Source organism: Lolium perenne, chromosome 6 (genome assembly GCF_019359855.2).
Source record: "Lolium perenne isolate Kyuss_39 chromosome 6, Kyuss_2.0, whole genome shotgun sequence".
Taxonomy (NCBI): domain Eukaryota; kingdom Viridiplantae; phylum Streptophyta; class Magnoliopsida; order Poales; family Poaceae; genus Lolium; species Lolium perenne.
The window spans coordinates 81,546,241-81,559,066 of NC_067249.2; the positions used below are offsets into that span (position 1 = coordinate 81,546,241).

At 45.8% G+C, this 12,826-nt stretch overlaps 1 protein-coding gene across 1 annotated transcript; it reads left to right on the top strand.

The window, feature by feature from the left end:
- The first annotated feature begins 310 nt into the window (after nucleotides 1-310).
- LOC139832446 (uncharacterized) lies at nucleotides 311-8,191 on the top strand. Its single transcript, XM_071822209.1, has 3 exons — nucleotides 311-1,739; nucleotides 1,817-2,271; nucleotides 7,819-8,191. The coding sequence occupies exons 1-3, from the start codon at nucleotides 714-716 to the stop codon at nucleotides 8,189-8,191; spliced, it is 1,854 nt and encodes a 617-aa protein (XP_071678310.1). The 5' UTR covers nucleotides 311-713.
- The last annotated feature ends 4,635 nt before the right edge of the window (nucleotides 8,192-12,826 follow it).

Below are 12,826 nucleotides of genomic sequence, written 5' to 3' on the forward strand. Positions count from 1 at the left end.
AGTTCCTATAGTAGTTTCCCTCAATTATATGTCTCCAAATCAACTTTTATAATGTTTGTTGAAAAATTTCAGAAAAGGAAGATGGATAACCATACCTTTGGAGAGATGTTCGAAAGAGAAACGACAAGCATGGGGAGGCCCTCAAGGGCATCCACTCGAATTAGACGATCCTATAATGAGGATGTCATCGCACCGAGCTTCGAAGTTGAAGAGGATAATGGAGTCCCTAACGCTTCATCTTTTCCATGTTATAACTTTTTGAGTAATGCAGGGCTGCTTGATGATTTCTTGGTCCTCATCAATAAGAGCATCTCCACTCGTCCCCCCGACGAGGCCCCCGAGCGACGTTTTTTCCATCCGGACGGCGAATTTCGGCCCAGTCGCGCCCCCGGTTCCTCGTTTTCGTCCGGATTTGGCCCTTAATCCATCCGGCGAGCCCACGCCACCCCCGGCCCCCCGGGGCGCGCTCGGGGACTCCGGACGAAAGGTTTTGGCGCGAAACGTCGTGTGGACCCGCGTAGTCGGCGACTGGAAAACCTAATCCTGTCGATTTTCCCTCCAATTTGCTTGCATATCCCCATTCCCTCCAATTTGCTTGCATATCCCCATTCTCTCCCGCCGAAATCCCCCAATCTCCTCGTCTTCCAGCTCCAGTTCCTGGCGGCGTCTTCTCGTCCACCACCACTCTCCTCCTCGTCTTCTCGTCCACCACAATGCCGCCGAAGGCGCCGGCGAGGAAGATGCGGGCGAAGAAGACGAAGCCGCCGGGCATGTCGAACGCCGAGTGGGCGGCGGACGAGCAACGGCGAGACGTGGAAACAAGCGCCAGGGCGGAGAGGGTGAAAAGAGCCGCCGCCAAGAGGTCGGCGGAGGCGGCCCAGGAGGAACAAGCGAGGCTGATCAGCATGGCCTATAGCGGCGGCATGTTCCCCGGCCAATGGCCGACGCAAGGTACAACAAGTTCCCCGTCTTCCTTCTCGCCTTCGCTGTACTCGCCGTCGCCGACTGCCGTGTTCCAAGAGGGCGCCTACGTCCAACCGTCCAAGCCCACACCGTCGCCGCCCGAGCTTGGCGTCGGCGGTGGCGGCCTGTTCGAGGACACCTCGCCGGCCATGCGACGAGGGCCGCTCGCGTTCGGTGCGATGGCGGCGCCGAACGAAGAGGAGATCCACGAGATGATCACCTCCGGCACCACCGCCGCCGCTGCGAGCCCGGGATTCTTCATGACCGCCGCCGCTGCGTGCCCGGGGTTCTTCACGCAAGAGGAGACGAGGGCGACGGCAGCTGTGGCGGCGCGCAACGAGCATCGCGAGGATGTTGCCGACGGAAGCCAAGCCGTCGAAGAAGAAGGCGAGGAAGAAGAAGAGCCAACTCAAGCCGCCGCCAACCTGTCGAAGGGGAAGAAGAAGAGGAAGAAGGACTCGCCGCCTGCCGAACCGCGTATCAAATGGACGCCGAAGGAAGAGGAGTGCCTCGCCGAAGCTTGGATGACCGTGTCCACGAACGGCATAATCGGGGCCAATCAGTCGTTCGACACATATTGGCTTCGAGTGAAGCAGGCGTACGAGGAGCGCAAACTCGTCGATCCCTACTTCAACAAGACGAACATGAACGTGTTCCGGGGAGACAAGGCAATGGCCACCCATTGGGGGCTCATGCAGACGGCGTGCAGCAAATGGCACGGCATACAGGAGGAGTGCGAGAAACGGCCGATCAGCGGCCACGACATGGAGCAAAAGGTATGCTCCGTCGACCCTGCATCACCGAGGTACATCGTCGTTAGCTGACCCGCATCGCCGTGCTCTTTTTTCCCCAGCTGCGCCGAGCTTTGGACATGTACACGGACGACACCAGCCTGCAGTTCAAGTTCCTCAACGTCTACGCCCGCCTCGAGAAGTGCGAGAAGTGGAAGGAAGTCCGCACGACCCTGTCGAAGAGCAAGACCGAGCAGTACAACCCCGACGCTCCGGCGGCAAGCGCGGCGGAAGGGCGCCCTGAACTCGGCCAGAAGAAGCTCAAAGAGCTCAAAAAGACGGGCAATCCCGCCGACAGGATGCAGTCGTCGATCGACAAGTGCTGGGCCGACTTGAGGACGCACGCCGACGGGAGGAACGACAAGTTCGACGGCAGGTGGCGGGAGATGCTCGCCAACCAAGGCGTCCGGATCGCCCTGCTGAAGACGACGGCGGCGGCGAAGAAGAGGAACACAGACTTGGCGTTCCTCATGGGCGGCGGTGACATGGAACTGATGGACGAGGAGACGAGGAATTGGTACCAGGGCCACCGCAACGACATCCTCCGAGCCACTCCGGCCAGTCCTTCGTCGTCTCCGCCGGCTCATACCTCGTCTTCCTCACCATCTACCTCGTCGACTGCGGCTGCTTCGACGTCCACTGCCGCTGGTTCATCATCCGCCGCCGCAGCCGCTTCGGCCACGACGTGTGAGGAAACTGGTCCGTCGGACGAAGCCGCGCCGGCCGGGACTGCCGACGAGCCTGTTTCCGTGTAATTTCCCTCCGATCGCCGATCTGTGGCTGATCCTTTTGCTCCTTTTGCCGATCAACTGGCCGTACTTGTAGCGCGGGACGGCGGTTTGTTTGAATTTAAACTCTATCCGCCGAACTCCGGGTGGACGACTGGAAATACGGTACTCCCCACGCCTTAATTTCGTCCAATCCGGAGGTAGTTTCGTCCGGATTTGGGCGTGGGGAGCCCAAACGAGTGGGGATGCTCTAATGTGGGCTTAACCACCTATATGGAAGATGAGAGGGATCAATACTACATGGTAACTAAAATCTTTGTTGAGAGCTTTCAGTTCAACAACAAGCACTATCAACCATCAGTTACATTCAGGATTTATGATAATCCTATTACTATGAAGTTGAAGGATTTTTGTACTGCATTGGATATTGCCCCTGTAGGTACATCGAAGAAGATCGAGAATAATCCCAAGGCTTTGCTGGAGCTCTATCGAGAAGTTACCAATGATGATAGCCGCACCATTCAGCGCGGCAAGATAAGAAACATTCAACTCCCTGCCATTAGATATTTCGCTTACTATCTTGCTACTAGCATTCTTGGTAGGGAGAACACTAGCAATATTTCTAGTTATCATCTTGCTTTCCTAGTTGCCGCACTTACTGGAAAGACACCTTATCATCTTGGTGCTCTTGTTGCTCGTCGTTTGTCTAACAAGGGGCCTATTTTTGGAGGAATTGTTGTCTCACGTATTTTGGCATATCTAGATCTTCCTCTTGACCCTATTGATGTGAAATTAACTCCTATAAGGCTTGATATTGCTGCTATGAAGAGTCACCAATTTGTTACAACTGACTCTAGTTTAGATAATATTGTCTATAAAATGTTATTTATTGACGGGGATGAGAGGGAAATCCCTTTGCCGCAAACAGTTTTGTTCGATATTCACAGGAAACCGTGGTCGCGCTCTAAGGAGGAGGTGGATGAGCAGCTGAGGATACATGGCTTCCACCAGCAGCATGACTCCGAGGACGCCGAGCCCTCCTACGGGTACACGGTCACGTATCCTGGTGCATCTTCCAGCACATACCCAGAACAGGATCCATCTTCATCGTACTACGGAGGTGCCACTTCATGGGCACCATGGGATTGATCTCCACTTAGGCCAAAAGCCTAAGCTTGGGGGGAGGTATACCGGCATCACTCATTCATTGCATATTTTAGTTGCTGGATACTTGTACATACTTGTTTAGCTTCGTAAAGTGGTTTTCTAATAAGAGGGAGATGATATTTGGGGAAGTGCTGCCTGAAAACAGATTCTGGACTGATACCAAAAAAAAATCTCAAAAACAGCCAGAATGTTATTTTGCGAAGCCAATTTTTTTTCATGTTCCCCAGGTTATTATCTAACTTTCATTAGTTGAACACTTTTCGATCTGAGCAGCGGAAGAATTTCTTAAAAATCGATTACTGTACTGCTGTCAAGTTTGACGAATTTCTGCTGCTTTGTGTTTATGTGACTCTTTTAGTTTTCACTTTCTTGTTTTTGCTTTGTTTCTTTCCTAAAACACAAAAAGACCAAAAATATTTCTGTTGTTTCTCTTCACCATTTGTTTATTTTGGTTTCTTGCTTTTATTTTGCTTTGTTTGCTATCGTTGGTTTGCTATAAGAAAATCCAAAAAGATTTTGTTTTGTTTGCTTGTTTCCTTTTGTTCTTGTTTCCAATTCGAAAACACCAAAAATATTTGTTGTTTTTCTTTGGTTTTGTAAAGTTTATTATGTAGTTCAGCAGTCTCCGGTGGCTGGAGCTTGGTTTTCATTCCATATTATTCAAGCTACACAAGTGAAAGGCAATAATGACTATCTACGACAATTCGACTGTGGTGAGAGGCTGGTATGAACTCTATTTGTTTTCATTTTTGTACATATACTCATCCATGTGAGCATGCTTAGTTGGTTCATGTGAGGTATATGTCCTTTAAGAAAGTCTAGTAGTTCATGATCACTCATGTTTAGCTCCAGCTTATTAATATGAGTAGCATGTCATAGATATTTGCTTGCATTGTTTTATTCATAAATAGGTATGACATTGTGGTATCCTCCTCTGAATAATTCACTTGAATCGACTTGGCACATGCTCACGCATGCATATGACTGAACAAAAGTCAATTAAGCCTCGATGATTTACTTTGCCTCAGAGTTCTTGTATCACTTTTATGTCTCTGTTAATTTATTTTGCCGCAAGCATGATTATGACGGTTACTGCTCTCTTGATTGTCGCTCCCCAGTCTATTGCTAGCCTTCACTTGTACTGAGCGGGAACGCTGCTCGTGCTTCCAAACCCCTGAAAACCAAGTTATTCCAAAGTATCCATCATAAATACCTATGCATGGCATTTCAAACCATTCCAAGTAAATTCTCATGCGCTACCTTTAAACCTTCAAAATGCTTCTCAATTTGTGTCGATGTTTTATAGCTCATGAGGAAGTATGTGGTGTTTATCTTTCAACCTTGTCATTTACTTTTGACAGACTTTCATAATGGACTAGTGGCACATCCGCTTATCCAATAATTTTGCAGAAAGAGCTGGCAACGGGGTTCCCAGCCCCAATTAATTAACTTTCATTAATAATTCTCTTCACATGTTTTGCCCTGATTCATCAGTAAGCAACTTAATTTTGCAAATAGACACTCCTCCATGGTATGTGAATGTTGGAAGGCACCCGAGGATTCAGTTAGCCATGGCTTGTGTAAGCAAAGGTTGGGAGGAGTGTCATCCATAATAAAACTAAAGTACATGTGTAAACAAAAGAGAAGAGGGATGATCTACCTTGCTGGTAGAGATAACGTCCTTCATGGGAGCCGCTCTTGAAAGTGTGGTTGACGAGGTAGTTGGAGTACCCATTACCATTCGTTGACAACAACAAACACCTCTCAAAATAATTTTACTCCTGTTTAAAAAATGAAAAGCTCTAGCGCATGTTAATCCCTGCTTCCCTCTGCGATGGGTCAATCTTTTACTTTTATGTTGAGTCACCATCCTTTCTTTGAGCACTTTCTTGAGAGCACAACTGTCATTCTTAGTGTAATATGCTTGTCCCAAAATGTGATTAACTGTGGTATAAATTTGATGCTTTTATCTTTGACAATCTCTACTTCTAGTCTTTCCATGAACTTCAAAGGTGCCCGAGCATTTATGTTTTGCTGTACAAATACGGGCAAGCGAGATACCACTTTATCATATCCTTTTATGAACATTGCAATCCTGCTGATAGACATGATTCATGATGCTTATTATTAATTCGTTGGTACCTTTTCCATGATTGACATAGCTATTAGATGATTTTATTTGCATGTATCTTATTATGAATTGCCTAAGTATTTGTCCATATCATGAGAATATTTACATCATATGAACAAATGTGTTCGTGAATGTTCTTTTATCGCACTCAGTTGTTAACTGAATTGCTTGAGGACAAGCAATAAGCTAAGCTTGGGGGGAGTTGATACGTCCAAAACGTATCTACTTTCCCGAACACTTTTGCTATTGTTTTGCCTCTAATTTGTGTATTTTGGATACAACTAACACGGACTAACGATGTTTTCAGCAGAATTGCCCTGGTGTCTCTTTTTGTGCAGAAACTCAACTTTCAGGAAAATCCCCGGGGTTTATTCCAATGGGCCTATTTTCATAGAAGAGGGACGGAGCCAGAAGACCAGAAGGAGGGGGGCCACGAGGCGCCAACCCCATAAGGCGGCGCGGTGGGCCCCTGGGCCGCGCCGCCCTATGGTGGCGACGCCTCGGGCGGCCCCAGGTGCTCCCCTCTGGACTACTTATATATGGAACACATGCCTATGGATTGTTTAGTACTTGGATACTGTTTTATTACTATCTGCAAATGCCCTACTTTGACTGTTACATGAGTTTCTCTCATCCATGCAACGCCCGTTTATCCATCCCTGTGCCTACAGTATTTTAATCCTGCTGTTTACTATAATCACTACTGCTATCTTTGTTACACTTCTGCTGATATTTCACCGCTGCTACTGCTATAAAACTGTTACTACTGATAAACTCTTGCGAGCAAGTCTGTTTCCAGGTGCAGCTGAATTGACAACTCCGCTGTTAAGGCTTACAAATATTCTTTGGCTCCCCTTGTGTCGAATCAATAAATCGGGTTTTACTTCCCGCGAAGACTGTTGTGATCCCCTATACTTGTGGGTCATCAGTAGTTTAACTGTCAAACGGGGCAGATGAGTTCCGTTGGAGCCTTATGGAGAATGGTAAATCCGCAGTGGGTTCGATGTATCAAGCATCTATTCAACCTTTAGAGCCGGTACCTAACATTCGTAAAATCTGGAAGATGAAGATACCGTTGAAAAAGATCTCCGCTTAGTATCTTCATCGCAGTGTGATTCTTACTGAAGATAACTTTGCGAAGAGGAATTGGCGGGGAAGTAAAAAGTCTGTCTTTTATCACCATCACGTGACAATAAAATACTTATTCTTCTAATGCCATCTTGCAAGATTTATATGGTCAACCATATAAATAGGTTCTACCTTATACCTTCCATGTAGCGTTGTTAATATTTTTGGTAACTGGCTCAATAGGGTGGATCATAGGTTTTAAGTACTTATTTGGGTGGGATTTCTTGCTGTTATTTGGTTGCTATTGCTATGTAGAAATGATAAAGCGTCTGACAATAATAAAATTATTCTCTTCTGCGGGTCATATACCGGTGCAGTACTTTGCTCCGTACATGGCCGTCTCTTCAGCGTATGGAGAATCACGACCTGTTTACGGAGGTGTCTACGAAGTTGGAGAATTAAACGATTTATTATCCAACATGGGTGGCAACATAATCTCAGTATTAGTCATTCACCATCTTAGGAGTTCATGCAGCATCATCATATTTATGTATCGTACTTTTTATTGATTTATACTGTACGTTGCACACGTGCGCATCCTAGTTATGCAAAGATCGAGTATAATACTTTTTAAACATTAGGCCTAGGCCCTGCGTTAAATTAATAACGCCACATCGGCAGAGTACATAATGTTGAAGATCACCTTACAGGCAACTCACACCGCAAGAAAACAACAACAAGAAACACATCATCGTGGTCGAGACCCTCGTCCATCCGCTAGATCAACATAGGAGGCGGGAAGGACCGCCATTGGAGAGCACCAGTCTTCGACATCACTTGGCGAGCCGTCGAAGTAAGAGCACCCGCTCCCGCCTCCGAAGAAGGACCCTTCCTTCTCACCCAGGATCAAGGGCGCCGCACCGTCGCGAGCGGGAAAAGCTCCCTATTGCACGGGGTTCATACTGGACAGTAGCCCAGATCGGGAGAAGCAACAGGAGCACCTCCGCGCGCGAACCCACGGACAACATCTACAACCGCCGCACAGACCAACCAACAAGACGCAAGCTTTAGAACTGCAGCCGCCGACCGAAGACACGGCGGAGCCGCCACTGGCAACCCCCGGAACACGCAGATCGTCGCCCCTCCACCACCCAAGGCAGCGCCTTCAGCAAGGGAACGACGTCACCACGCCGTCGCCGCCCATTCCGAAGAATTGGGTTTTCACCCGGGTGGAGGATGGGGGAAGGAAGATGAACCTCGTCGACGCCTCCAGGGAGGGGAGTGGCGCAGAGCATCGTCACCGACGTGACCTCTCCGTCGGTCAAGGGTTTCCCCCGGCCTAGCGCTTCCAATCCCAACGCCCTGACACATCACACCCGATGAGCTCGCCAGGCAACGGCAACACCAGGTTGGGAACCGCACTGCAGGGAATCACCGTCTTCAGATCTGGGGTGGGGAACGGGGTCCTCCGCCCCACGAGCAGCAGCCTCCGCTCCCTCGCCGCCCGCGCAGCAAGAGGAGCAGCCCACAGCACCAACCGACGCCCCTGTCGTCGGCGGTGCCACCCTCAACCCTCGAGGCCGCCATCTCTGATCCCAGGCTCCCACCGGAACAGGGACCCGCCGAACACCACCCTGGCCCGCGTCCGCTGCAGCCGGAGAAGAACGGTGCAAGAGGCGTCGGCCGAGCTCCCGCACCGGTAGAGACGATCTCTGCGCATGGTCTGATACGTCTCAAACGTATCTATAATTTCTTATGTTCCATGCTAGTTTTATGACAATACTCACATGTTTTATATACACTTTATATCATTTCGATGTATTTTCCGGTACTAACCTATTAACAAGATGCCGAAGCGCCAGTTCCTGTTTTCTGCTGTTTTTGGTTTCAGAAATTCTACAGAGGAAATATTCTCGGAATTGGACGAAACAAAAGCCAAACCTCCTATTTTTCCGAGGGACACACGGAGCCAGAAGGGCAAGCCCGGGGGAGGCCCAGGGCCTCCTCCCCATAGGGGGGCGCGGCCAGGACCCCAGGCGCGCCGCCAGGTGGGGAGCCCACCTCGGGACTCCACCGACATCGCCCCTTCGCCTATATATTCCTCCGTCTCCGAAAACCCTAAAATAATCAGTCATATTTCATGAAAAGTTACGTAGCTGCCGCCATCGCGAAGCCAAGTTCGGGGGATAGAAGTCTCTGTTCCGGCACGACGCCGGAACAGGGAATTGCCCCCGGATCCATCTCCATCGACAACACCGTCATCTTCATCGCCGCTGCTGACTCCCATGATGAGGAGGGAGTAGTTCTCCCCCGAGGCTGAGGGCTCTACCGGTAGCTATGTGGTTCATCTCTCTCTCCCATGGTGTGATCTTTATGTGATCATGAGCTTTGTATCACTATTAATCTATGTGCTACTCTAGTGATGTTATTAAAGTAGTCTTTCCTCCTCCATGATGTAAAGTTGACAGTGTGTGCATCATGTAGTACTTGGCGTAGGTTATGATTGTAATCTCTTGTAGATTATGAAGTTAACTATTACTATGATAGTATTGATGTGATCTATTCCCCCTTTCAGAGCTATTGGTGACAGTGTGTATGCTATGTTAGTACTCGGTCTAAATTGCAACGTTCTATTATGCACTCTAGAGGTTACTTTAGTATAAACTCCGGATTCACTCTCCACGGTGTGATGGTGACAGTGTGCGCATCGTGTGTGATTCCTTTATGACGTTGTGCAGCTTGTTTACTCCGGCTTGAGGTGTGCTTTTGTAGCCCTACACAATGAATGGTGTTTGTTATCCAACAAGAGAGTGTTAGAGAGTAGCATTTATCTATTCAATTATGTGATCATTGTTGAGAGTGTCCACTAGTGAAAGTACGATTCCTAGGTCTTATTTCTAAGCATTGAAACACCGTTTCCAACAAGTTCTGCTACATGTTTGCTTGCTGCCATTTTTATTTCAGATTGCAATTACTACTTATAATCATCCACATTACTTGTATTTCACTATCTCTTCACCGAACTAGTGCACCTATACATCTGACAAGTGTATTATGTGTGTTGGGGACACAAGAGACTTCTTGTATCTTAATTGCAGGGTTGCTTGAGAGGGATATCTTTGACCTCTACCTCCCTGAGTTCGATAAACCTTGGGTGATCCACTTAAGGGAAACTTGCTGTTGTTCTACAAACCTTTGCTCATGGAGGCCCAACACTGTCTACAGGAATAGAAGCGTGCGTAGACATCAAGCTATTTTCTGGCACCGTTGCCGGGGAGGTAAGGTAAAAGGTGTTCATATCCTCCGACTACTAAGCTATTTCCTAGCACTGTTGCTGGTGTGTGAGTGCTCAAAGCTATTTCCTTTAGATTCTGTAATTATATCTTTTTGTTTCTTGCTTTTATTTCACTAGTTAGGCTTAATGGAAAACAACAAAAAAAATTAGAGATCTTTATGAAATTTATCTTGAGTTAGGACATGAGGTGTTTGAAGAGAAAATTAAAAAACCTATGGAACTTTATATGCATGCTAATGGCAATGTTATTAGTATGAATTCTTTGAACACCATTGTTGTTAATGCTATGGAAAAGTCTAAGCTTGGGGAAGCTGGTTGTGATATTTTTAGTCCCCTAAGTTTTGAGGAGAATTTTTTTTTTGATGATGCTTTGCCTCCCATTTACGATGATTATAATGATAGTGGTATTTTGGTGCCACTTACTATGGAGGATAAATTTTATTATGATTATACCATGCCTGCAATTTATGATGATTACAATGATGGTTGTGATAGTTTTACTCCCACTATTACTAATAAAATTGATTATGCTTATGTGGAGAGTAATGATACTTTTATGCATGTGAATAAGAATGCTTTATGCGATAGCTATATTGTTGAGTTTATCAATGATACTACTGAAATTTATTATGAGAGAGAGAAACATGGTTATATGCATCTTAATAGTATTAAGTTTCCCCTCTTTATGTTGAGAATCTTGAAGTTACTCGTGTTTTATCTTCCTATGCTTGTCGTTTTGCTCTTCATGAATTTATTTGTGTACAAGATTCATATGCATAGGAAGCGGGTTAAACTTAAAAGTGTTTCTTATTTGCTTTTGATGCTCTCTTTTGCTTGAACTCTTATTTCTTGCGAGAGCATCATTAAAATTACTGAGCCCATCTTAATGGCTATAAAGAAAGAACTTGGGAGATAACCCATGTTTTTATTTTGCTACTGTTTTTTTATGTCTTGGAAGTTGTTACTACTGAAGCAACCTCTCCTTATCATGTTTATTTCGTTTTTGTGCCAAGTAAAGTCTTTGATAGAGAGTTGATACTAGATTTGGATTTCTGCGCAGAAACAGATTTTTAGCTGTCACGAATTTGAGATTTTCTCTCTGTAGGAGAATCTTAAAATTCTGTAAAAATTCATGAGTAATCCTCAGATACGTACGCAACTTTCATTCAATTTGAGCTTCTTCATCTGAGCATTTTAAGTGCCTCTAAAAAATTCGTCTTTATGGACTGTTCTGTTTTGACAGATTCTGCCTTTTATTTCGCATTGCCTCTTTTACTGTGTTTGAGTGGATTTCTTTGCTCCATTAAATTTCAGTAACCTTGGGTAATGTCCAGAAGTGTTGGGAATGATTGTGTCCTTGCTGAACATGTGAATTTTTGATTATGCACTAACCCTCTAATGAGATTGTTTTCAGTCTGGTGTGAAAGAAGTTTTCAAGGATCAAGAGAGGAGGATGATATAATATGATCAAGAAGAGTGAAAAGTCTAAGCTTGGGGATGCCCCCGTGGTTCATCCCTACATATTTCAAGAAGACTCGAGCATCTAAGCTCGGGGATGCCCAAGGCATCCCCTTCTTCATCAACAACTTATCAGGTCACCTCTAGTGAAACTATATTTTAATTCCGTCACATCTTATGTGCTTTACTTGGAGCGCCTGTGTGTTTTTATTTTTGTTTATGTTTGAATAAATTCGTATCCTAGCATTCATTGTGTGGGAGAAAGACACGCTCCGCTGTTTCATATGAACACTGGTGTTTTTAGTTTTACTTTTAATGTTCATGGCGAAGGTTGAAAGCCGCTTCATTGCTATTTGGTTGGAAACAAAAAAATGCTTCATGTGGTAATTGGTATATTGTCTTGAATAATTTGATACTTGGCAATTGTTTTGATTTCTCAAGTAGATCATGTTTAAGCTCTTGCATCATGTGGTTTAAAACTAGTAGTGAAGAACTACCGTAGAGCTTGTTGAAGTTTGGTTTGCATGATTGGTCTCTCTAAAGTCTAGATATTTTCTGGTAAAAGTGTTTGAACAACAAGGAAGACAGTGTAGAGTCTTATAATGCTTGCAATATGTTCTTATGTAAGTTTTTCTGTACCGGTTCATACTTGTGTTTGCTTAAAACAACCTTGCTAGCCAAAGCCTTGTACTGAGAGGGAATGCTTCTCGTGCATCCAAAACCTTGAGCCAAAACCTATGTCATTTGTGACCACCATAAATTTCACTCCTTGTCTTTGCAATACATAGCTCATGGGAAAGTAGCCTAAAACTATTGTGGTAATGAATATGTCGCTTACGTATCTTATTTCTTATAAGTTGCTTGTTGAGCGGTAACCATGTTTCTGGGGACGCCATTGATGACCCACAAGTATAGGGGGTGTATCGTAGTACTTTCGATAAATAAGAGTGTCGAACCCAACAAGGAGCAGAAGGTGTTGACAAGCAATTTCGATGAAGGATTCACTGTAAATGCTCACAGACAAGTATTCAGGGGGTTTTGATATAGCAGATAAATAAAGTACGAGTAAGTAAAATGCGAGAGTAATAATTGCAGCGAGTGGCCCAATCCTTTTTAGCACAAAGGACAAGCCGGTTTGTTTACTTATAATGACCAAACGTTCTTGAGGACACACGGGAATTTAGTCTAGAGCTTTCGCTTCATATAGTTGATTAATCTTCATTGT